The sequence below is a fragment of the Cephus cinctus genome, unplaced genomic scaffold, assembly GCF_000341935.2.
Source record: "Cephus cinctus unplaced genomic scaffold, Ccin1 Ccin1_scaffold0330, whole genome shotgun sequence".
Classification (NCBI taxonomy): Eukaryota; Metazoa; Arthropoda; class Insecta; order Hymenoptera; family Cephidae; genus Cephus; species Cephus cinctus.
Genome location: NW_014333027.1, coordinates 1,693,637 through 1,716,126, shown reverse-complemented (window position 1 = coordinate 1,716,126; position 22,490 = coordinate 1,693,637). Strand labels below are relative to the sequence as shown.

Sequence of the window (22,490 nt, the reverse complement as noted above, 5' to 3'; positions counted from 1 at the left end):
AAGTCTTCGCCTTATCTTAACATATAATAAATATATTTCTACATAATAATAATAATGTGCTCATATCAAATAGTGCAATAATTAAAATCAATATGTCACTAATCCAATGTAGTTATTGTCAGATTTCATTATCTTGACACACCTGAAGAGGAAAGTGCAAGAATAAGTAAAAATAATGTTTTGTTAATTCAAATATTAAAAAATATATATATTACATACTTGCACATGTCGGGTACCCATTTATTACCGGTTCCGCACGGGTCATGCAAATTGCATATGCAGCTGCACTCTTTCTCATCCCACATCATATTGTTACTCTTTCTACATTCATTCATCTCCTCCACGTTTATGCAAACGCATCCGCATGAATCTTCCCGATACTCCTGTTTTTCATTGCAGTCGTTTTTTCCAACGATACAACCAAATCTGGAATTATTAAAATTGCGTCTAGTAATACCACATAATTAAATTTCAAAAGTATCCTCACCCGCATTTCGTATGTTCCTCCACTTGCACGTTATGACATAATTTAAAATGTTCAGAACTCTTTTTTACAACAAAGTTTTTCTTTTGAACTTTTTTTGGAACACAAGCTCTTGGAGATACAGCGATACCGGAGCATCTGTTAACCAGGACATGATCTGGGGCATAATGATCATCTGTATCATTATTTGGAATCTTAACAAGAGTCTCTCTAAGATTGCATTCAGCAATTTTCATATTATTTTTCCATTCAATACTTGCTTTCTTACAATCTGTAAAACAAAGGTACAATATATGAGTATTTGAGAAAGCAACGAAAGGAAAGAGAGGGAGAGATGATGATGCTGATGGTTTATTATGCTCAAACGAAGTATAGGGCAACATGGATAGATAAGTACTGTAACGTATTTTTTTAATTCGACACCGATAACAATCATCCGAGAACTAACCCACGTCACCTTCGACCGTTCACCCTTTGTCCATGCACCCGCATGCTAGGCGAACGCCAGCTAATTCTTGTTTCACCGGGGACTAACGAGCCGCTGTGATCTGGGAAGTAATGTGGAACAGTCTCAACTCCGTCAAAACGAGAGCTCTGACGGAATCTATTAGGAGAGACGATAGCTTAACGGATCCTGTCGACTTTTGGAGACGCATAAAATCGAGAAACGCAACCGTAGGTGCAGATCTTTAAGGTCGCGTAAAATCAGCAAACGCAACTGGATGCACGAACGGGAGCCACCGGTTACGGAGATGCACGGCCGCTTAGGCTGCTAGGTTAAGATAGAGAGTGTCGAAATAGGGGGAGCCAGAGAGGTGATAGCAAATTTATCAATTATCCACGGGTATCAGAGCAAGTGACAATATTAAGTGTAAAGAAGGTGAGACGAACAATCGGTAATTGTGAAAGTCTAGTGATTGAGCTTTCACAATATCGCGACTTTGTGCAGGGGAGAACGATGATTAGAAGGAATGGGCGTGCAAGAGCCGAGAAAGACGTGCGTTACTGGTAATCGAGTGAGTGAGAGCTTGTACAGTTCGAAAATTATTGAGAACATGAAAAATAAAATAACATGACGTTTGGTCAAAAATCGAGAAAAAAACCAATGGAGTATTCCACGCTACCTGACTCTCACGATCATAACATACAATGCATTATGGAAAGAGGTGTTACTAACCTGTAATAATGTCTGAATTGTCCCTATTCGGGTATCTCCGAAATATGTCGTAATATGGATCCACAAAAATAGCCCGCACGATTATACTATATAAATTCATTGAAACAACCAAGATTACCAAAGCACTTTTCATTGTGAACAATACAAATGAACTATACAAGTTTCACGTTCATCAAGGAGTGTTGGAAACGAAGAGGAAACGCTAATATGCGCAGTCTTATATAAGTGTGCTGACCATTTCTAATCGTAATTTGTGGTTTTCACTGAGACTATCGTCAAGAGGAAAATCTTAACCCACAGGATATTCATTTCCTTCCTTGCATGCTTAAGCCCTTATTTATATATCTTTTTTAACGTTAAGAGACGTCTTTTAGTCGTTAAAAGACATTAGATGAAAGAAACCTTACTCGTATCTCTTTCTTAATTCACTATTATAGAAAAAGCCTTAAAATACTTAGGGACCTAAGGCCCTTACTCATATCTCTCTCTTATTATCGCTATTAAGCATCTTTTAGTTAAAAACGATTAGATCGCTGTTAAAAGACGCTGTGCTCATATTTTCTTTCAAGACCACTATTAGTTAAGAGCGCGTTATTAGAAATGTTGACGATGTGATAATGTTGCACAGACATGGCGGCCATGCGACGCGCATGCGCATGGCACGCCGCGCCTTACGCACGCTTCAAATTCAAAACGACGCTAATATTGCCGCGATATGAAAAAGTAGCTTCTGTGAAAGGTAGTACCTGATTGGTTAAAGTTCTCGTTTGAACTGTAGACCAATAAGGTTCGTACTTAGAATGAGTTACCTTGTTTATACGTAAGCGTAGTTGAACCGTATTACATAGCTGATCAATGAACTGTATCAATCGTAAGCACAGATACCTTATTTAAATATGAAGTTATTAATTATGCTATCGATGATAAATATTGATGGATGATTATCATATGCAAAAATGCTTTAGATGTTAGCTGTAAAGATCAAAACGGAGAATATGACTTTCGCAGTACGTCTTATGCATAGCACCTTTGAACCGAGCATCACTAGGATATTGCAGACGTAATTCGGATGTCCTTCGGATATTCTGTTTTGTGTAGGAAAAAGAGCGCAAGGCTTATTATAAATGGCATGTAATATATTAATGCGATTTATACATTGTAATCATTCAACAATTGATCTTCGTCTTGTACAAAGTAAAAAAAAAAGAACGACTGAAATTCAAAATGGTTGTTCAATCGGATATCCAGAAGACCTCAGCTAGAATGTTAAAATCGGACCCTCTCGATGATCCAGTATATCTGTAATAAATAAATTCATAAAATCATATATTCGTATATCAACGATAACTTGACTATTATAATTACATATGCAACAAACGACGAACCTTTAGCTATACTCCACCAGGGCAGGGTGATGTACGTAAGGAAGGCGTTGAGTGGGACGGATTGTGCTCGCCTGGTTTCCTTCCAGAAGTGAAAGGTTTGCGTAAATCCTCGCATCGTCCACAGGGGATTGTAAGCCCCGTCGTCCAACTCTGTCAGCAGACAGACAGCAGACCGGTCACTACACCTTCCTAACTTCTTGCACGAAGCCCCTAACCCCATCATGAAAGGTCCCTTAAACAACAACCCTTAAGACCCTCGAAGACCTTGACGAGGCGCTGAACGACCAATAGCAAATAAAATCAGCGTGTACGAAGAGATGTTTCAATAAACTTTTATCACGTCTATTACTTTTGGTTTCTGAAAGTTCAGGATTGCTCCTGATCAAAGCGCTATAACGTATGTGTAAGTACATATGTAGGCATAACATACATATGTCTGACTTTGTTGCAAGCGATATATAAGGTACGTACGTGAAACACGCAGAGTTCAAGCTAAGGCCATGTTGTACCAACAAGAATGATAACAGTAATAATAATAATAACGTTACGAGCAGGTATCATTACTGTCAGAGCTATGGAGGATCAGGGGTGCGACTACGTAGAGAAGCACTGGACCAGCAAAATAATTTGTGGAGAAGGAATGGACTCCGGAAACCCTTTGGATTATTAGCTGCTTACAATTACGTGACACAGCAGTGTGCGTGTTTGTGTGTTTTGTAGTATATATGCATATATAAAAAAAAGTGTGAAATATTGAAAAAGTTAAAAGTGTGAATAATAATGGCGAGAAGAGAATTACCCTGAGAGCCGGGGCGGCGCGGGAGCTCGCACCAATAGTAGATCGCTGTGCCATCAGGAGTGACACGGTGGGGTGGCAGAGGATTGCCAGTAACACTACCAGATAGCGCTCGTCTGCGTCGTCTCCTTGGTAAAGTGGCGCTCTGCCTTTGCGTGGTGCAGCCATTCGCTCCTCGTGGTAACTTGGCATTAGCGTTTCTGTCTCTAGCTGGTGATTCATTTTTGTTTTTATTCTTGCGCGACTCCTCATGCTCGATGCCGAGAGCAGCGTCGTTTCCCGCGTCGCTCATCCGTCCACGAAGATCCTCCACACTTAGATGATGTCCTTCTGAATTTCCAAGGACGATCCTGTGCGCGTCTTCGTTGTCCCTGTCGTTCTCAGCGGGATGACGATGACGAGGATCACGACGATGGCTATGATGATGCTGATGATGATTTGTGCTCGCATTATTCTCGTCGGCTTCATAATTGAGCGGCAACTCCTCCTTTCCGTGTACCAAAATGGCCCCGGCGTCCAGTTTTTGTCTGACATTGTCATCCGTCAGGCAGGTGCCCGGTGGTAGAATCTCACTGCCAACCTCGATATGATGATTCTGGGGGCCTATCGCGAAACTCATCATCAGTCCTGATCAGTAGTTAGGTACTGTATACGGTCAGTGCGCTCGTACTATCCTCAGGAAAGTTATCCACCCTGATGATCATTATGTACTTCAGAGTGGATAATGACCTCGAGCACACTCACCGCGAGCCTCGTGATAGGCCTCCTTGCCCCTTGGCCCAATTTCATTTTCATTTTCTGACTCCCGTGTATTACGTTGCTTCCGGTTGGCATGACGGCTCAGAAGTTGCGGCGATCTTCTACGTTGACACCGAGGACTGCGGCTGTTCCTGTGAGAGTCTGCTGGTGAGCCCCGGCCGCCCCAGCTGCTATCCTGTCCTTCCGCTACAAAGGAAACAGCCAGCAAAGCAGGAACCAAGATTAGTCGCAACGTTTCCCAAACTATCTTTAGGATTGACATTGGCGTGCCTTGATGGGACATCCATAGGAGGGATTATGTATTATAATCATATGCACATATACCAGTTTGGTAAACGCTGCGTTAGAAATAAACGTACTGAGACAATGAGACCTCCATTGACATTTTATGAATAAAAGCGATTTCTCGACTTTATAGAGCCAATTTTGCGAGTATTTTGATCTGAAACTCCTTAACCAGATTTGTTAATCTTAGCATCGCGACTGAAGTCATTGGATTCGCAATGAAGTCATAGAAATAAAAAGATGCATGAAATCGATTCCGAGTCGAACATTAGACAACACAACATGCAGGTGACTTTTTGGACTTCATCTTTTTGTTTTTCAAAGATGAGATATCCTGACGATATAAGTAACTTGTGCAAATACACAAACGCACACACGCGCACACGGTCATGCAATAATTTAAGTAAGTACAGGTAGACGAAAGAGTGCCAGATCAGAAAAATGTCAAAGGTGAAACGATGAGCTGCGAGTCGCATTTTTTTAATAATATGATGGAGGCGATTTGTCTACTACCTTTCCTTTCAAAATGCGACACAGCAATGACAACTTCCTAATTATTATTTACTAAGTTCACTCCCGTGATTCCTCCGACCATAGTTACCATCTCGTACGTCGCCCGCTTCTATTTCACTGAGGCCATTCGCCATTGAGTCCAGTCCTTCGTTTTCGGATCGTGCCTTAGTGGCGGCACTATCGGGTTTGGTTCGCCATCCACCGCGAACAAAATTATTCAAATTGGCACTGGGATCGGATAATCTTCGTTGATGACGATACATAAATAGTTCCTCAGCGTCATCCCAATCAGCGTCCCAAAGCGCGTCGGTGGCGCAGTAACCTGGTTCTGAGGTCGGCGTTTCTGCACCTGAACCTTTTGGTTTCGTAACGGCCATTTCAGCGTGACCTTTTCCTACACATAAAAATAATTGAAAATGATTTCCTACTTCCTGTAGTAAACCATTTAGTATTGCTACTAGTACCCTGGGGTCCTTTCATCCTGACAAATTCAATTCTCTGAGATGCTGCACCAGAGAACAAGCCAAATGTCATACGCTGCGCCATTTTTGTGCTCAGACTCGACTGTTAAACAGGGGTTAAGCAACATAGTGATTAAACAAATATGAAAGTATGAAAATTTGTTGGTGTCTTACCCTAGCATCATAGACCTTCTTCAAGGCGTCGTATCTGATGGATCCAAGAAAAATGACGCCCTGCACGGCACCGTCTCTATCAGAGGCAACTAATTCGACGCAGACCATCTCCCCATCCCTGACTAAAATATCACAGAATACTTCATCGAAATTGTCTACCATGAAGCAGATGTGCGGATAGGTCATTTCCTCGAGATCACCCTTCGCATCCATTCGCCGTCGACTTGGACTGGCATAGACTTTTTGTGAGTGTCTTCTGAGGACCTGGAGAAAAGTAATAATAAGATCATGAAAAAAGATAAATTTTAACGTCATCTGTTTAAAATAAATTGAAAAAATTATTTCTCACTTGCAATTCCTTGGGACTAGTCCTGGTACATATTGCCAGTGTTAGAGTATAATCGAATTGATGTACTACAAGATTAAGATAAACAGTCTCCTCCCAATCGATGTCAGGATCGCCAATCGGTAGTTTTTTGCTGTCTTTGCGGAAGACGTCAACCTCCGTCTCAAATTTTGGTAAATATCTAGAGGACGTTTTCACGTGCTTTTTGCGCACGAAGAAAAGGAGGTCATCACCGTCAATGGTGTGCTCAGCCTGGAAAAGGAAGTGACGTACGAACAGATCCGTCCAATAAGTCGTGCCCTGGAGCATCACGAAACCCGAATCTGAAATACAGAATCCACGTTTCCAGTACAAATTACAAATTTGTCAAGTGCCAAAGCTTCTATATGTTCTGTATCATGTATCAATAAAAACAGTCCATAGTGTAATAATATTACACGCCGCTCAACAAAACAGCAATATAATGTAGCGATTACACCAATTTTAAAAATATATACCTCGTGAAAGAGTGCATATAGAGATACCAAACACGAAATACATAAAATCAATAATGACATTATCTAAACAAAGGAATTCAACAGAGTTCTATCTGAATCACTAATTTAATTATTAATAATAAACTAAAACGAATGAGCGCTTAATAAAAATTGATTATTAAAACTCAACCGGGAAAATTACCATCATCAAATTTTCATAATCCTCACAAAACAAATATTAAAAACGGCGATCAATAATTTCCAAATATCATACATTCGCGTTTCAATTGGTGGCAACCGTGTCTTGTTTTTATACGTCAATATGATAAATGTCACCAGGTATATATAATGTATATATATCTGTTTACAGGGCTGAGCCTTGATTTTTAACTAGTACCAACTCTCCTCTCCGGCTTAATTAAGCAATAAGTAATCAATAAAATACGTTAATAGAAATGCAACGGTAGTATTACTAACCGTCTTTTAGAAGCTGTCGCATTTCTTTTGTTCTTTGGAAATTTATTTCTTCCAGTAGTTGCTCTAACATAGTCGGCGGCCTCATGAAGCCTGTCGAGCTCCCCGCCAGACTCGCCATTTGACAGCTCAACGTTATCCCACCTGTCGCACTGTATTCCAACACCAACTGCAAGAGATCAATGAAATACTGGTGATTAATCGACCGATTAATCCCGTCACCTTGATTATCGCGAGATTGACATTTTTACAGCACTGTAACGACCTCCAATGGAATTCGTTGTAACGAGAGAGATATATGCAACCCGTGTGAATCGTATGCTGTTCTCTGATATACAGTGGGGTTCACATCACGGTGCTCCACGGAACGTCGCAACGCTACGAGACCGTGATCGATCTATAATTACGCGCAGACGCATCACCGGACGGCATATTAGCATACAAAACATGACAGTGCCTATGGTACTTTTGAAACATGCTGTATGTATATATGAGATATCTGTCATGAGACATTATTTTCTCTAGGGAAAATAAATTTATGCAGTTGTCGTACGGTAAATTGGTTAACACTGACTAAGCTCTTTCAGTTCTATCTGATGTCATCACGTGCTAAGTTTAGAAGTACAAACTCCAGCCGATTGGCTGTTTGTTTCTGGCGCCATTGCGTGACGTATGAACAATATTTCAAAATTGTTGAAGTACTAAATTGGTACTAGAAAATTCATATCATGAACAAACAATTAATTATAGAAATAATAACTTTTTTTAGTATTCATTGTATGTTTAACACTGGTATAATGTGTAACAGGTATTACTTGAACTTTCTGCATTTATATGTAGATGCACGTGATTATTATGTAAACTACAGGCCGTGTGTGGATGCGCAGGTCTACACTTCCAGGACTTGCAGGGTGGGGAGCACGGGTGAGAAGCTGTTACCAGAACAGAAGTGGTGGTGGTGTTGACCTTGGCGTACGAAGAAGTTTGTGTGGTTGAATTTTTTAAGGAATAACAAAATGAGTCTTGTCAAGCAAAATTTTGATAGTGAGTGCGAAGAGGCCATTAATAAGCAGATCAATTTGGAATTATATGCTAGTTATACATATTTATCTATGGTTAGTGCGTGAAATATGTTCCGTTATTAATTAATGCGTTTTATCGATTGAATGTCAAGTGTGTAATCAAGTAAATATAATTGCATCATATATGTGTAATTCGATATTTTTACTTTTTGATAATAACCTTGATTATTGGTAATAATTTTAATGAGTTTTTTTACAGGCGTATCACTTTGATCGCAGTGATGTTGCTTTACCTGGACTCCATGAATATTTTAAAAAGGCGTCTGACGAGGAACGTAATCATGCTATGAAATTCCTAGAGTATCAAAATAAGAGAGGCGGTACAATTCATTTGGCGGATATTAAGAATCCTGGGAAAGGAACCTGGGGCACAGCCAAGGAGGCCATGACAGAGGCTTTGAATTTAGAAAAAATGGTCAACCAGGTACGACATTTTATTGAGTGAATTGATTGTTTTGCATTTTTTAGCATTTTTGTGAACGTTTGCATTCATTCTAATAATTATGCATAAATTTTTATAAACAATTTTTTCGTTTGGATTAACTTTATATGTAAAACGATTATTATCACTGAATAAGTCTCATATTTATCATACTTCTTAGAACTGGGGGTGTAACTCAGTGGTAGAGTGTCCGCTTCGCATGCGGAAAGTCCTGGGTTCAAATCCCAGCTCCTCCAAAGTTTTTTTTTTATTATAGAATTATAACAGATTGTAAAAGCATTGGAATTAATATTGTTTTTGACATTTTATAATTACAGTCGCTTTTAGATCTGCATGGGATTGCATCGAATCATAACGATGCGAACCTAATGGACTTTTTGGAAACTGAATTCCTGCAGGAACAAGTCGATTCGATGAAGGAGATAGCTGATCACGTGACAAATTTGGAACGAGTTGGCGAAGGGTTGGGTGTCTTCGTATTTGATAAGCAATTAAAGGATTCAGATTAGAATGATGTCACGTAAATATTGTACAATTATTTTATTAAATATACCTCGCGAATATTGTGATTGACGCGGATAGACGTAAAGGATTCTACAATACAAAACTAATGTTTGGTAAGAAAACAAAATTGACGAAATTAATATTAATATTCTCATTTATACATAAATGTATATTCATATGTAGTTAACTATAATAGAAGCTATCATGATAATACATTCTTTACGGTCAATACTTGCAATAAGAATTCTACTTTGGGCCATGTTATTTCTTATACTATATACAATTTAAAATTATCTTAGGAGCCTAAATCAGTAGCTTCATTACATTCGTTAATGAAAACCTCAAAAGGATTAATATCACAATTTGATAATTATATATATATATATATATATATAGCATTAATATAATGTGCCTATTTCACCACGTCATATGTATTACTGCGATAAAGGAGAACAGTAAAATAAAATAAATAATAATTAAGCTGAGCATAACTTTCATTTTGATAATATCCTCTATAGAAATTATTTTAGCTTAAATTTGTAAGCAAATGAACACTTTAAGAAGTGTCTCCAGCGAATGAATATCGGTGTTAAAATCATTACGTACTAGCTTCGTGTGGACCTTCTCGACATTGTACGGTGTCTGTGTGGAAATTGTTGTTTCATGTCCTAGTTATCCTAATTCCTAATTTCCAAGTTTTCCTAATTCAAAATTCCCGGACTACGTACGATCCTGTATGATGAAGCCGCTACAAAACAAATGACAGTCAATCGTTCCTAGCTTCAGTCAAAATTAATTGTGACATTTGGTAGCCTCTAGAATTAAGATTAAATTCAATAACTTATGAGTGATGATAATTGGAATAATTCAATGTAAAAATAGAGATGGCCCGATATTTTAAAATTCAGTCAGCTGTTACCATGTTGCAAAAATTACAGAATGTTTTCAGTAGTAAAGAAATCGTGTCGAATTATCATACACTATCCTCCGCGTATTATCGGTGAGTAAAAATAAAAGGTTATCAAATGGTTTAAGTATGAACACACAGTATGGAAAGCATTCCTCATAGCCAGTGGTTCGAAAGACGTAACGGGCAGTAGAGACCTTTTGTACCTGAATGACTGTACATACATACATACATAACCTGATAACGTTGAAAGTGGAAAATATGTTGCTTAGTTCCGCGCATACGCAGAACGAACTGGCCTGCAATGCACAAAGTGATGGCCATTTCCGCACTAATTATCGGTCAATAATGTAAATACACATCCTCCAAAGACGTATTACGTACATACACATAATACCCTACATTTGAATGATCCTTATTCTTCCTCTTCCGTTTCTGGACAGCTCACTTCTCTCATATAAACATGTTGCTATCCACCTTGTGTATTCCTACATTCGCATATCAAACTGTTAAAATTAACAAAATTGTGAATAACAGCAGTCAGACTTTTTCAAACCCATTAAAGAGGCGTTACTTATCGAGCAATAAAGACTCAAAACAATCTGGCGCGGGAAAATCAAATTCCTGCAATTCTACAAGTTGCCAAAGTACGCCGGATAAATGGCCAACGGGAAACAGAGCCAATTTTCACTTTCATCCGGAATTGGAATCCATTTTGAATGAACAACTTAATGCTGAATTAAAAGCCTTCTATTACTACTTGTCAATGGTTCGTATATTTTATATTAAATTTATATAAATATTAATGTATGATTCCTAGTGACACATATAGGCATCGTATTTTGGCCGAGTTGATGTTGCACTACCAGGATGTGAATCATTTTTTATGCAAATGCATCACGAGGAACACGAGCACGCTATTCGATTTTTGAATTACATTACAATGCGAGGAGGTATGGTGAATTTGTATTCGGTAAATGGACCAGAAGATCAAGATTGGAAATGCCCACTTAATGCCTTTAAAGTAAGGTTTCATGATGAATATTTTCTTAAGAAATATTACCATTTGATTTAAGTAATTTATGATTATTGATTTTAGACAGCTCTTCAATTGGAAATCGATATATCTGACAAGCTCGTATCTGTAAATTGTGTTGCTGAGAAGTATAATGATCTAAACGCCAGCGATTTCATAGTCACAGAATTTATGGAGGATCAAATGAAGAGTATTAATGAAATGGCGAGACTTGTTACAGTTCTATCAGGAGTTGGCGATCAGGCGTTGGCACGATTTATGTTCGATAAAGATGTTCTGGATCATTATGTTAAATCCGAATTTGACATACTAAAAAAGCGGAACTTTGATGCGTCGAAAGACTGTTTAAAGAAAAAACCATGATCTTTGAAGTTTTGTCATAATGATGTTGTCGCAGCTACGATCGATAATTCTTTTGAAAATTTGGAACGTAAAGAAGTAAGAAAATTTGATTGTTATCAATCAAAATTATACTAAGAAGTCGATTGGAGTAAGTTATTTAATTTAAAAACCGCGCCGAGACATAGGTGGCTCTGGTGGATGTCGTGCGTCATTGAACTGAGCACAGCTGTCTGAGAAGAGGAGTAGTGGGAAAAGACGAAGGTCATTCGGTGTCATTCAGGGGTTATCGGGCATTCGGTGTGGTGCTAAATTCGCATTTTTTTATAGTTCATTCTTGTTACACGACAGATTAATACAAAATGTTGCCACGTTTTCTCAAGCCCACCGTTATTGTTGCTCAGCAAGGTGTTAAACAGCTGTCGACCAGCGCACAGGTAAATTGTAATTGTATAATGCCAAATTATTACACACCTACTTGTGGGTCAAGTTGGTCATTTTTGAATTTGGAATATGAGAAAAATGTTTCAAAAATTGTAATAAGAGGAATACTAAATTATTTATTAGTTTTCAATTTATTTAATTTTTTGTATAAAAATTCTATTAGTTACAGTATTGTAGTAATTATTAGTCACATGTTATGCAACAACACTATGGACAAACAGTTTAATATTACCGATATATGTGAAGAATGTTGTTTGATGAAAAAATTTCTATGATACAATATATAGTTCTGTTATTTATAGAATATTTTATTTTTAAGCGCAATGCCAAAGTCGCTGTTATGGGTGCCAGTGGCGGTATTGGCCAACCATTGTCTCTGCTTCTAAAGCAGTCACCTTTGGTTACAGAATTATCTCTGTATGATATTGTTAATACTCCTGGTGTGGCTGCAGATCTTTCCCACATTGAAACCCCTGCCAAGGTCAAGGGTTTCACAGGACCCGATCAACTCAAAGATTCCCTAAAGGGTGCTCAGGTATGATATGGTAAAATAAAAAATCTATCACCTATGAACAACAATCATAAAAATATTGTTTCTAAATTTAGATTGTTATCATCCCTGCTGGAGTCCCACGAAAGCCAGGAATGACCCGTGATGACCTCTTTAACACAAATGCCTCCATAGTGCGTGATCTTGCAGTTGCTATAGCTGAAGTAGCACCTAAAGCCTTCGTTGCTATTATTTCTAACCCTGTCAATAGCACAGTACCAATTGCCAGTGAGGTTTTGCAAAAGGCTGGTGTCTATGATCCAAACAGAGTGTTTGGTGTTACCACTTTGGATATTGTTAGAGCAAACACCTTTGTCGCTGAAGCCAAGGTATAAATATAATATACATATTGAAAACTACATAGATTGCATTTTAGCAACATTTACTGAATAGTTTGTGTAAAAAATTCTAAGATTACATAGTAAGACAGATTGCATAACTATACCCAAGATAACAAAAACGTGATCACGACTTACTGATTAGATTAAGTATGCTATGTTGTCATAGACGGGAAGAATATGCATCATATCATAACCTTTCTAAATAGCAATCTTGCTCTACAGAAAGATTAAAACAATTTATAATTATATATTTCCTTACCAATGTCTAGGGGCTGGACCCTCTAAAAACCTCCGTTCCAGTTATCGGAGGACACAGTGGTATCACCATCATTCCTTTGATTTCACAAGCCAAACCCTCAGTATCTTTTCCTGATGACCAACTAAAGGCACTCACTGAGAGGATCCAGGAGGCTGGTACGGAAGTTGTGAAGGCCAAAGCCGGAACCGGATCTGCCACCTTGTCGATGGCCTATGCTGGAGCCCGCTTTGGTTTTGCACTGATCAGAGCCCTCAATGGCGAACAGAATGTCATCGAGTGTGCTTACGTCAGGTCTAACATCACCGAAGCCAAATATTTCTCCACACCCATTCTTCTGGGCGTAAGTCAAACGCAATTCAAGTTTATTACTATTTATAACTTCATCCTTTTCATCTAAAGTACGAAATTCTATATATTTACACTGATGCTCCTCCCATAGAAAAATGGCGTCGAGAAGAATCTTGGCCTTGGTAAGCTCAGCGATTACGAAGCCAAGCTACTCCAGGCTGCCATCCCAGAACTCAAGAAAAATATCCAGAAGGGTGAAGACTTCGTGAACAAAAAGTAAATCCGCACGCAGTATTCGCCATATTAAAATGAATCACCTGAGCAGACTTAGCGTCACATTTAAAAACAAAATAACGCTAGACTTGGTAAAGAAGAACCCCTATCGTACAAATCACGATAATTCCGCAGCATTTAACGTTAAACAGTGCTCCGTAATCATGTCTTGTATTATATCGTAATAAACGTAAACGTCGAAACGTCGTTAACTACCAAAAATGATATCTTGTTAATAATTTCCCGATTTCGCCATAATGTACCATAGTTGTGTATATTGACCAAATTTTCTTTAGTTTAATAAATATCAATCTTCTATTTACAAAAACCGTGGGCACATTTGCAAGCAATTAAGTAGTCAAGTGAAACAAAATGGCGGTACAACTCAAATGAGACAAATAAATAGGAGAACCTTGTTGGAAATCAGGTTTTAAGTAAATATGACACAAACTTTGAAAACAGTGTTTGCTTTATTGTATACTCCTTTTGTTCGTATAGTAAGTACATATCAGCATCTAAAATGCTCTCTGTTTTCCTCCCATTCCAATATTCTCTGGTTCCCATCAGCTCTCTGTTTCTCTTTCTTTCATGATTTTCCATGCTCTCTACTTTCTCTCAAGTATTCTTCATTTTCACTGAATTATCTCTCATACTGTGGTTTACATTTGTACATACTCACAAAGTTCACTTAACTGCACTTTCGCTCACTCGATCTTATAAATAAATAAATTGTAGGCTAGTATGTACAAGTTGGTAGTTTTTTTCTTCACTTATTTAATAGTCATTCGTTCGCTTAATAGGTGTGTTTCTCTTTGTAAAGACTCTAGAAATATTGAGCTTGGTCTGGTCAGTATACACAATATAATTTTATATTCATCTTCATTTTCCTCCTCAACGTCCTTCATCTTCATCTGCTTCATTAAGTTGATTTACTTTAGTTGAATTGTATTTGCTTGTTTCAAAGTACCTTTTATACTCTTGTCTCGTTAAGTAGTTTAAATTCTGTCACATCTCTGTGTGCAGCTTTCTCGAAATGCAATTGGATGTGGAAGAGATGATTAGAGGGCAGAAGATATATAATAAAATGACACACATGGAGAAGGGTGTCACATCTTTCTTTGGCACGGTGACTCGACGGGGACTATGGAAAGCTAATAATTTGTTTACTATCTAAATTTTAGAGCTACTTGAGCTAGAAGACGATATTTTCAATGAAAGTTCTTCCAATTCTCTCTAAAATCTTTTATACTCTTTTTTTGTTGTTTTTCATACTTTCGCTGAAATTCATTTGGACGTAAAAGTAAAGTTAAATAGGAGAGACATCAAAGTGATAGCGACACAATTATTGGAATTCTCTATGCCTCATAGCATAACTGAATACAGTACCGCGAGTAGACTATAGTAAAACAGGGAAAAAACAACCAGCAGGTAATGGAAGAAAAATACTGAAGTCACATCATGGTCTCATTAGAGCCATCCAACAAAGTAATGTCAATAAAGGGGCACTCATCTTCGCAGAAAGCTGCACTACTCGACCTTCCCGCAGAAGTGCGCCACTCTCTGGAATTTATTGTATTCGTGTAGTAATATAGTAATTCTAGAATCTCATTAATGCGCTAGGAACCTGGACTAGAACTTTCGCTACTTCTTCGCCTGGCCTCAAGTTGCTCGGCTAACATGGCTACCTCCCAATTATTGTGCCCGACGTCATCTTGATCCTCATCCTCTTCGTCTTCATCATCAGTCTCAGTTCTACAGGCGGCACCACCTTCCTCATCCTCATCTTCGGACTTGGAGCCTTCGCTATTCGATTCTAAATCTATGGCTACATCATCCTTCCAGAGGCTTTGAGGCGTGATGGATCGCGGAAGATCCTGAAGCTCCAAGGTTTCCTCCTCGGAGTGCTCCTCCCAGGACCTTCGGTTATGCGAGGATTCTATAGAACCCGAGGCGTGTCTGTGATGAGCTTGTGCCGTTAGAACAGTGTCTACCGAACCATCCCTCATAAAAGGATGATCCTCGTTATCCTCAGCCAGATCTTCCTCCATGGATCCATCGGCTTCTGTACTTTCGCAGGAGTCCCCGCCACTGGGAACTTCCCTGTGTTCCAGTTCCTGGATCCTCGCCTGCAGCTGTGAAATTATCTCGTCTCTCTTGCGAATTTCAAGCTCCAACGACGTAAACTGACGTTCAAATTTACTTTGAATGTCTTCCTGCAATGGCATGGATTAGTAATATAGCACTTCTCTAGAGTTTAGGATCACAGAGTTTCGAGCTGTACGTACGTTCATGCATTATATCTTACCAATCGAGTCTGAATCACATCCCTGATACCGGTTACCAGTTCTCCAAGGTATTCTTCCTCTCGCGGCCGTGGTATCATTTGCAGAAGAGCTCCACTACCCAGAGGACGGAAATTAAGTTTATTGGGCGGTGGCAGCGGAATCTGCTCCTGCTTCTGGCCAAGATTCTCATCAGACGGTAGACTACTGTCGGGTGGCTGCTCGGACGGCGGACTCTGCAAAGTGTACTTATTAAAAGTTACACTCTTGGAGAGTTTTGAATGTCGAGCGGCATAGCCTTCTATTGTTGGTGCTCTCATAAGTTTTCTTAATTCAGCCGTGGCGGCTTCTCTGTCCGGTGTACTCGTCGTAGATGTTTCGGAACTTCCGGTTCTGCTGCCAGCTGACAATTTCTTCAGGATACTTTTCAGGTTTCGCCTTTCCAGAGTTTCGTTCTCTGGAGAAAGTTGGTTCTGCGGCGACGTAGGTGGTTTTCTGTCCTACAAGTAGTAGAGTATTAAAACCATATACATACATTTAATAACTATAATAATACCCATACCTTATTCAATTTTGCTAATTTCCTGGCGTACTCAATGGCGCAGGCTTCCGAGTGACTCCTGGTGAGATTTCCATCAAACTCAGCCTCGGCATTGTCACCGCAATCCAGGCTCGAACTTCTGACGGCCATCTCCAGTTCAGCGAGTTTCTGCCTCTCGTTAAGGATTTTAAGTTTCTTGACGAAAGGCAGACCGCAATATTCTGGCGAAAGATCATCCACGGAGGCGTACATCTTTGTCTGTTGCCTTAAGTGTACCAGGCTCTGTTTAAGCTGTAGCCTGCGTGCAGGCGGGCTTCTCTGGGGCGAAGTATCCTTAGCAGTTAGCGAAGCATCCTTCAGCATAGCCCAGGGCTTCTTAACCCCAGAACTGTTTCCGTTATCCGCTGGCGTTGTGGGAGATTTAACACCAGGTTCTGCGACACTCTGACTCGGTTGCACAACCGGCTTCAATTGTGTCTCTTTAACCTCATCCTGAGGTACACTTTTCGGTAACAGCGGTTCCTTGGCCAAAGACTCCTTATCACCGAGTGCTTCCTGTTCGTTTTTCGCCTTGAGTAACAATATTCTCTGTAGCAAAGGTAGATTTGGATTGGTAGGATTTTGCGCTTCCGGCACTGGTGGCGGCTGTTCCGGAACTTGATTCGACGTCTCCACCAGATTCTTCTTCTCCTCTCGATCCTGCTTCTCCTTCAAAAGTCGCAATCTAGAAAGTAGAGGAAGTCCTGCGCCCAATGGCGACACAGGTGCTTCTGCATTTGATGCCGAAGCTTCCTGAGTCTCGTCCACCTTTGTTTGTCTTCGTAACGGCGGCGCTTTAGGTGCTAAAGGCTGAAGCTCTAAGCTTTCCTCTGGTCTGGTATTGCGTCTACTCTTCCTCAAGACATTCTTCAGGCCCTTCACGTCGCTCTTCAATTTATCCACTATCCTTTTACCAGTACTGTTGTCGGATGAGTCATGCCCTGGAGAGGTTTGCTGACGCGACGCCCTGGCGACCCTCTGTGCTTCCATTAAACGCTTCCGCCCCAAATTCTGAAGTATCTCCTGCGCTTCAGGGTAGTCCTTCATGGCTGCCAAAACGTCCTCTCGCGAGAGACTAAACAGTTCTGAATAACCAACTGATCGTACGTCAGCTGTGCGTCTAGAAAGAAACAAAATAGAATGCACCGTACAGTCATCAAGGAAATCATTGATCCTTCTAGTTTTCCGCACACTTGGTACACTCACTTATTCAATCCGTCCAGATTGAGTATGCCAATTTCCCCAAAGAAGTCGCCGGCCTTCATGGTCGTCAGGACTCTTCCGGTTTCGCTTATCACTTCCAGGATACCATCCGCTATAATGAACATCTCACGGGCCACTTCACCCTTACGGCATATCGAATCACCAGGCGTGAAGATGTAAGCCTTCATCTTCAGGACGAGATCGTGTAGAAACTCTGGCTGGCATTCCTGAAAAATGCCACCCGGTATATTTAATATTAAAACGACATGTACATTATTCTTGTATAATTTATTCTTATAACGTTTCTCAAGCAAAATCATCGCAAGGTGGTATTTCAGTATTCCCTTGGGAAACAATCAAACTGAATTATACTCAGAAAAGGAACATCGCGCCTCGGTGATCTTTAAACTTTCATACCAATGAAACTTCCATTAGCTACTTGAGTAACGGCAGTTCGAGTCTGAATTTCCCGGATGTGAATCTTACATAACATACGCCAAGATAGATTTATGTATGCATGTATCTATGGAGATCCCATTAAAATCAGGTAATACTAGGTAGATACGGCGAATAGAATAGATAAGTCTTATTCAAGATTAAATCATAAATGCCATCAAGCCAAAGAACGGCAGTTGTATTGTGAATCCATACTCGGAAAGGTTTCGAGTCGTAATTGAAAGCAGCAAAGTGTAGCAATTACGGGTACCCATTTACAATGAACGCATGAGAATATTTTTGATGGGCGGATCGTTATTCCTGGCGTGGAGTTTAATTTCATCAAAAAGTTTATTAGGACATAGCGTAAAAAAGTATTTTTTTATATGTATTTATTTTTAAGAAAATTTAAAAAATTCGTTCAAAATAACAAAAAAGTGCTATACGACCAGCATCCTAATAGACGAAATGCATTGAGGGTTTGTAACGTGGAACTCGTCTATTGGTTGCGCAGGAAGAATAATTACAGGGCATTCTGCAAGAGATTACGTTGACAATTTAATTAATGCCTTCGGATTCTTCTGTTCGGTCACAGGAACGACGAATGAGAGCTGAGGGTGAACTGGTGGAAACGCTTCAATTATTATTTGCGAAAGCAAGTTTAACTAGTAGCTTTTGCGTTCTCTATTAAAGGTCTATGAGTCTTTCTATGCTTGTACGGTACATAGCAGAGCTTGCGATAACATTGTCTTTGATACATAGAAACGCGACCCAAGGTTTACAAAGACCACAGAGGTACATCCTTAAATGTAGTTTCTCATATATATAATTTTATATTCATTTTTCGCTTTTTGATGTCCTCTCATTGTTTTTTTATCGAACAGCAAACAGTGCTCGTTGCTGTTTTAAAAGAAACTGGCAGATACGACGTTCCCACGTGGAGTATCAGTATAAAATGAAAAATGCATTGCGTCACCCGAAACGAAGCTATAGGAAAGTTCTTGACTGAGAACAAAGGGGACGAGAATAAAAACTGAAATATATATGTATACCTATATAAGTAGAAAAACGATGTAGAATGAAAGAGAAAAAAAAAATGGAAAGACCAAATTCCAAGCATTTCCTTTGTGTGCCACGTGGCTCTAAGGTTTTCCTGTATTCCGTTCAGGTAACACGGATTAAAAAAGTGGCCGGCTTTTGCGGCGTAGCGTACAGTAATTTTCTACACCACGTGAATAAATGACTAACAGGACGCCCGAGCTAAATTAACTATCGGTTTTCAATAAGCAACGAGAAGGCAGACATCAGCCTGAAAATAGTTGCGCCAACACGCAGTGCCTGCATACAATTAGGAAGAGTACAGCGTGGGAGTATCGAAATCGTGGGTAAATAAGAAAAATGGAAGATGTTAAAAAGATAGATAACAAAAGAAGAGTCTTACCGTGAAAGATACACGATCAAAATATAGGAACATGACGAACGACGTAAACGCGCCCAGACCAGAGTGAAGTATCCGATACGTAACAAAGCAATTTAAATTAATTCCCAAACGACTCTGACCTATTTCGTAAACTCTAACCTAAAAGCTCACCGCAAGCTCCGCAGCTACCGCAGCTGTCGACATTTCCTCGCGTCGATACGAACTCGCGCAAAGGGAAGTCACGTCCGAGTGGCGTGGAGCTTTTCGTACGAGAAAGTTCAAGCGTGTGGGCGCACTTTTGCCCTCTCTCATTTTTCATTTAAATAAAGCAAAAACTCGTGCGAGGAAAAAAGCCGGGGAAAGGTACGGACATAGGCTCTCGAAGATCGATGCACCAAGACTCCCTGGAGAAGGTAACAAAGTGGGCGAAAGTTTATTAGATTTCGCGAGAAGCTTTTATTTCGGCCACATCCAAGCCCCCGCGACCATAAACGCCATAACTATATCTGGCAACATCACCATCTGACACATCAATAACTTTTATTTTAGTCTGTACCGCGGCCGGCCCTTCCGCATACAGACCGCCTGTACAACGCAGCTCGATTCTCTACGGGCCGCTTTTGTTAATGGAATACCGCATAAAGCGTCTACGTGCTCCGGCTACTTTATCTTCTCGCGGACTCCTCGGCACAGATCGGTAGAGATCGGCTGTGTTCGGCACGATCCAGTGAAGACGGGCACGTGTTCTCCCTTTGTCGTGACACGATCAGTCAAGTGGATCCGATTAAATAGATATAACATTTTTTTTCCCAGCGCCTCAAGACCTACCCCACTGATACGTTAAACACACGGGAATAATATTTCCTTCGTAACTTGCCGTGGCTGTGAAATAAACTGTACGAGCATGATATGTTTAAGGGATTTTTCTGGGGATAATATTAATACTCATATATATATATACCTGGAATATAGTGACTTTCTTCAGAACCGAGAGGTTAACGTGAAGTGCTAATTCGGTCTTGAGTTTATCAGGCAATAATCCCAGAGCGGTATTGATATCTCCGCCACCCTGTATCCTCCCTCTGGACCAGCTGTAGTCGTACCACCTGAGTACCCTGCGTTTCATACCACCCGGAACTTTATGATGTCGCATGTAGGTCTTGGCGCCATCCAGTAGTCGCTCGAATTCAAGGCGATTTGCATTTCTGTTGGTGATGACGTTACCAACCTGGCCGACGATGGTAGCGAATATGAAGACGCCGATGAGGTAGCTGACTATGGTGAAGACGTACCTGGGAATCATCGTCGAAAGTTCCTATCAGTCGCTATGATTCTGCCCAGTAAATATTCGACGAGCGGCCCCCGCCGGAGCCTTTTTTTCCAATTCTTTCTCATTCTTTACTTTCTCCTTTTTTTTTTCTCTTTTACTTGGATTATTCTCATGTACGATTGACACACGAGTTCGTATATTCTCCACTTTTCTTGATATTCCTCCAAAGAAAATTTATATTCACATTTTCGCACAGACTCTCTCTCTCTCTCTCTCGCTCTCTCTCTCTCTCTCTCTCTCTCTCTCTCTCTCTCTCTCTCTCTCTCTCTCATACACTCACTCATTCTCTCTCTTCCTCTCCTTCCTTCTTCATTTCATCCTCATTCTTGCAAAGGCTACTTCTTTACGCTCTCATACTCTCCCACTTCCTTACCATTCGCCTGGCTCCGACATTTCCGCTATTTTACGTCTTTCTAAGTTTCCGGTATTCACAGTCGACCCCGACCGAAAGCCAATAGCACTCAAGATCGCGAATATTCTCAAAGTATAGGTTACCTCGTATGAACGTACACTCCTGTCTGTTATATAGGAAATATATACTTTATGTATCGTCATTTATATACCTTCCTAGAAGGATCTAGATATCTACATATATAATATATCGAAGTGTATACATATATACCGGCCAAGAGGTTATATACTATCTATAGGTACTACCTTAGACCTTGGATTACCGGGCTTTCCTTCGAATCGAGTCTTCGTTGGGTATCGGATTCTCTGATTCTCCTTCTTTTTCTCTCTCTCTCTCTCTCTCTCTTTCAATACCTCTTATTACCTTCCTCTCGGGTGGCCAAGCGGCTGACCAATCGACCGACTCGCCCAACGGAAATTCGCTTTGCGATTCGTCAAAAATTGACTAATGCGAAAGTGCCGCGAGCTGAAAATCCGCAGGATACATCGTCCTTTCCTATCGATCCTTTTCCCACACTACCCGATATGCCACTCTTCTTTCTCAAGTGTACCAGATAACACTCACCGTTCGAACAATGCAGTTCAGTCAATCGGCAAATTCGCCAGGACTCGTAACTTGTCGCAAATTCCATCAATGAAATTCGATTGGGTAAAAAGTCAGGGATCAAATTCAAGTAAATAATACACTACCGATAGAGACTACATTCACGCGTACACATTCGATTCAAGTTGAGTATCGGTGAACTGAATAAATTAATTATCCAGAAACTACGGCGTCGCGAATCTTTCTCGATGGCTTAATTATTCCACGCCCGTGGCTTGATAATCTTCCGACCGATTCCCTTTTCAATCGTTCGTCCTTGCCGAGATAACAGCGGGATCCGTTCGGTTAAGCCTCGGGATGGTTTAAATGAAATCGCAATTAGAGACGAGTCACCGTCCCCATAGCAGTTCCTTGGTTTTATCCGTTACCGATGCTACTGAAATTGGCAATTCAAATATCGGCACGGCTATTCGAACGAAGAGTCATCCAA

General features: G+C 40.1%; 6 protein-coding genes and 1 non-coding gene across 27 annotated transcripts in view; 4 read left to right on the top strand and 3 right to left on the bottom strand.

Moving 5' to 3' along the window:
- Positions 1 to 87: 87 nt before the first annotated feature.
- LOC107266744 (balbiani ring protein 3) lies at positions 88 to 1,794 on the bottom strand. The gene is made up of 4 exons (XM_015737532.2): positions 1,662 to 1,794; positions 488 to 755; positions 220 to 426; positions 88 to 142 (listed from the first exon to the last, which is right to left on the bottom strand). The coding sequence occupies exons 1-4, from the start codon at positions 1,792 to 1,794 to the stop codon at positions 88 to 90; spliced, it is 663 nt and encodes a 220-aa protein (XP_015593018.1).
- A 982-nt stretch (positions 1,795 to 2,776) lies between these two features.
- Positions 2,777 to 7,854, bottom strand: LOC107266739 (uncharacterized protein KIAA0930 homolog). 10 transcript variants are annotated; one of them, XM_015737524.2, is made up of 10 exons: positions 7,553 to 7,845; positions 7,334 to 7,499; positions 6,384 to 6,703; positions 6,035 to 6,298; positions 5,864 to 5,963; positions 5,488 to 5,793; positions 4,587 to 4,787; positions 3,846 to 4,445; positions 3,047 to 3,196; positions 2,777 to 2,960 (listed from the first exon to the last, which is right to left on the bottom strand). In XM_015737524.2, the coding sequence occupies exons 2-10, from the start codon at positions 7,449 to 7,451 to the stop codon at positions 2,920 to 2,922; spliced, it is 2,100 nt and encodes a 699-aa protein (XP_015593010.1). In that variant the 5' UTR covers positions 7,452 to 7,499; positions 7,553 to 7,845; the 3' UTR covers positions 2,777 to 2,919. The 10 variants fall into 10 exon arrangements, 8 of the variants coding, with proteins under 8 accessions (XP_015593010.1, XP_024939906.1, XP_015593011.1 ...); XM_025084138.1 differs by having other exon boundaries at positions 7,582 to 7,845; XM_015737525.2 differs by having other exon boundaries at positions 7,596 to 7,845.
- A 405-nt stretch (positions 7,855 to 8,259) lies between these two features.
- On the top strand, positions 8,260 to 9,838 carry LOC107266745 (soma ferritin). Its single transcript, XM_015737533.2, has 3 exons — positions 8,260 to 8,445; positions 8,612 to 8,836; positions 9,172 to 9,838. The coding sequence occupies exons 1-3, from the start codon at positions 8,347 to 8,349 to the stop codon at positions 9,361 to 9,363; spliced, it is 516 nt and encodes a 171-aa protein (XP_015593019.1). The 5' UTR covers positions 8,260 to 8,346; the 3' UTR covers positions 9,364 to 9,838.
- On the top strand, positions 9,019 to 9,090 carry Trnaa-cgc. The gene has a single exon. It is a non-coding gene; the product is annotated as a tRNA-Ala (tRNA).
- Positions 9,839 to 9,963: 125 nt separating the features above from the next.
- Positions 9,964 to 11,967, top strand: LOC107266743 (soma ferritin-like). 3 transcript variants are annotated; one of them, XR_003059455.1, is made up of 5 exons: positions 9,964 to 10,358; positions 10,806 to 11,034; positions 11,098 to 11,289; positions 11,365 to 11,739; positions 11,829 to 11,967. XR_003059455.1 is itself a non-coding variant. In XM_015737531.2 (4 exons), the coding sequence occupies exons 1-4, from the start codon at positions 10,243 to 10,245 to the stop codon at positions 11,662 to 11,664; spliced, it is 840 nt and encodes a 279-aa protein (XP_015593017.1). In that variant the 5' UTR covers positions 9,964 to 10,242; the 3' UTR covers positions 11,665 to 11,746. The 3 variants fall into 3 exon arrangements, 1 of the variants encoding a protein (XP_015593017.1); XR_001537479.2 differs by having other exon boundaries at positions 10,803 to 11,034; XM_015737531.2 differs by lacking the exon at positions 11,829 to 11,967 and having other exon boundaries at positions 10,803 to 11,034; positions 11,365 to 11,746.
- LOC107266742 (malate dehydrogenase, mitochondrial) lies at positions 11,887 to 14,020 on the top strand. The gene is made up of 5 exons (XM_015737530.2): positions 11,887 to 12,077; positions 12,404 to 12,619; positions 12,691 to 12,963; positions 13,245 to 13,574; positions 13,674 to 14,020. The coding sequence occupies exons 1-5, from the start codon at positions 12,003 to 12,005 to the stop codon at positions 13,800 to 13,802; spliced, it is 1,023 nt and encodes a 340-aa protein (XP_015593016.1). The 5' UTR covers positions 11,887 to 12,002; the 3' UTR covers positions 13,803 to 14,020.
- Positions 14,021 to 14,245: 225 nt separating this feature from the next.
- The window catches only part of LOC107266738, a 45,014-nt gene continuing 36,769 nt past the window's right edge, over positions 14,246 to 22,490 (bottom strand). For all 10 annotated transcript variants that reach the window (XM_025084133.1, XM_025084131.1, XM_025084129.1 and 7 more), the window contains 5 exons: positions 20,677 to 21,007; positions 17,864 to 18,087; positions 16,640 to 17,777; positions 16,101 to 16,577; positions 14,246 to 16,008 (listed from right to left, as the gene is read on the bottom strand). In XM_025084133.1, the coding sequence (XP_024939901.1) occupies positions 15,412 to 16,008; positions 16,101 to 16,577; positions 16,640 to 17,777; positions 17,864 to 18,087; positions 20,677 to 21,007 (2,767 nt within the window). In that variant the 3' untranslated portion in view covers positions 14,246 to 15,411. The remainder of the gene's footprint in view (positions 16,009 to 16,100; positions 16,578 to 16,639; positions 17,778 to 17,863; positions 18,088 to 20,676; positions 21,008 to 22,490) is intronic.

Coding starts and splice junctions, on each gene's coding strand:
- LOC107266744 (XM_015737532.2), bottom strand. CDS start 1,794: ATGAAAAGTGCTTTGGTAATCTTGGTTGTTTCAATGAATTTATATAGT. Junction 756..1,661: donor CAATTCAGACATTATTACAG/GTTAGTAACACC, acceptor TTTGTTTTACAG/ATTGTAAGAAAGCAAGTATT. Junction 427..487: donor GAGGAACATACGAAATGCGG/GTGAGGATACTT, acceptor TAATAATTCCAG/ATTTGGTTGTATCGTTGGAA.
- LOC107266739 (XM_015737524.2), bottom strand. CDS start 7,451: ATGGCGAGTCTGGCGGGGAGCTCGACAGGCTTCATGAGGCCGCCGACT. Junction 4,446..4,586: donor GGCCTATCACGAGGCTCGCG/GTGAGTGTGCTC, acceptor GTTTCGCGATAG/GCCCCCAGAATCATCATATC. Junction 3,197..3,845: donor GCGCCGCCCCGGCTCTCAGG/GTAATTCTCTTC, acceptor GTCTGCTGACAG/AGTTGGACGACGGGGCTTAC.
- LOC107266742 (XM_015737530.2), top strand. CDS start 12,003: ATGTTGCCACGTTTTCTCAAGCCCACCGTTATTGTTGCTCAGCAAGGT. Junction 12,620..12,690: donor ATTCCCTAAAGGGTGCTCAG/GTATGATATGGT, acceptor TTCTAAATTTAG/ATTGTTATCATCCCTGCTGG. Junction 13,575..13,673: donor CCACACCCATTCTTCTGGGC/GTAAGTCAAACG, acceptor CTCCTCCCATAG/AAAAATGGCGTCGAGAAGAA.
- LOC107266745 (XM_015737533.2), top strand. CDS start 8,347: ATGAGTCTTGTCAAGCAAAATTTTGATAGTGAGTGCGAAGAGGCCATT. Junction 8,446..8,611: donor GTTATACATATTTATCTATG/GTTAGTGCGTGA, acceptor GTTTTTTTACAG/GCGTATCACTTTGATCGCAG. Junction 8,837..9,171: donor TAGAAAAAATGGTCAACCAG/GTACGACATTTT, acceptor TTATAATTACAG/TCGCTTTTAGATCTGCATGG.
- LOC107266743 (XM_015737531.2), top strand. CDS start 10,243: ATGGCCCGATATTTTAAAATTCAGTCAGCTGTTACCATGTTGCAAAAA. Junction 10,359..10,802: donor CTATCCTCCGCGTATTATCG/GTGAGTAAAAAT, acceptor TGTGAATAACAG/CAGTCAGACTTTTTCAAACC. Junction 11,035..11,097: donor TCTATTACTACTTGTCAATG/GTTCGTATATTT, acceptor TGACACATATAG/GCATCGTATTTTGGCCGAGT.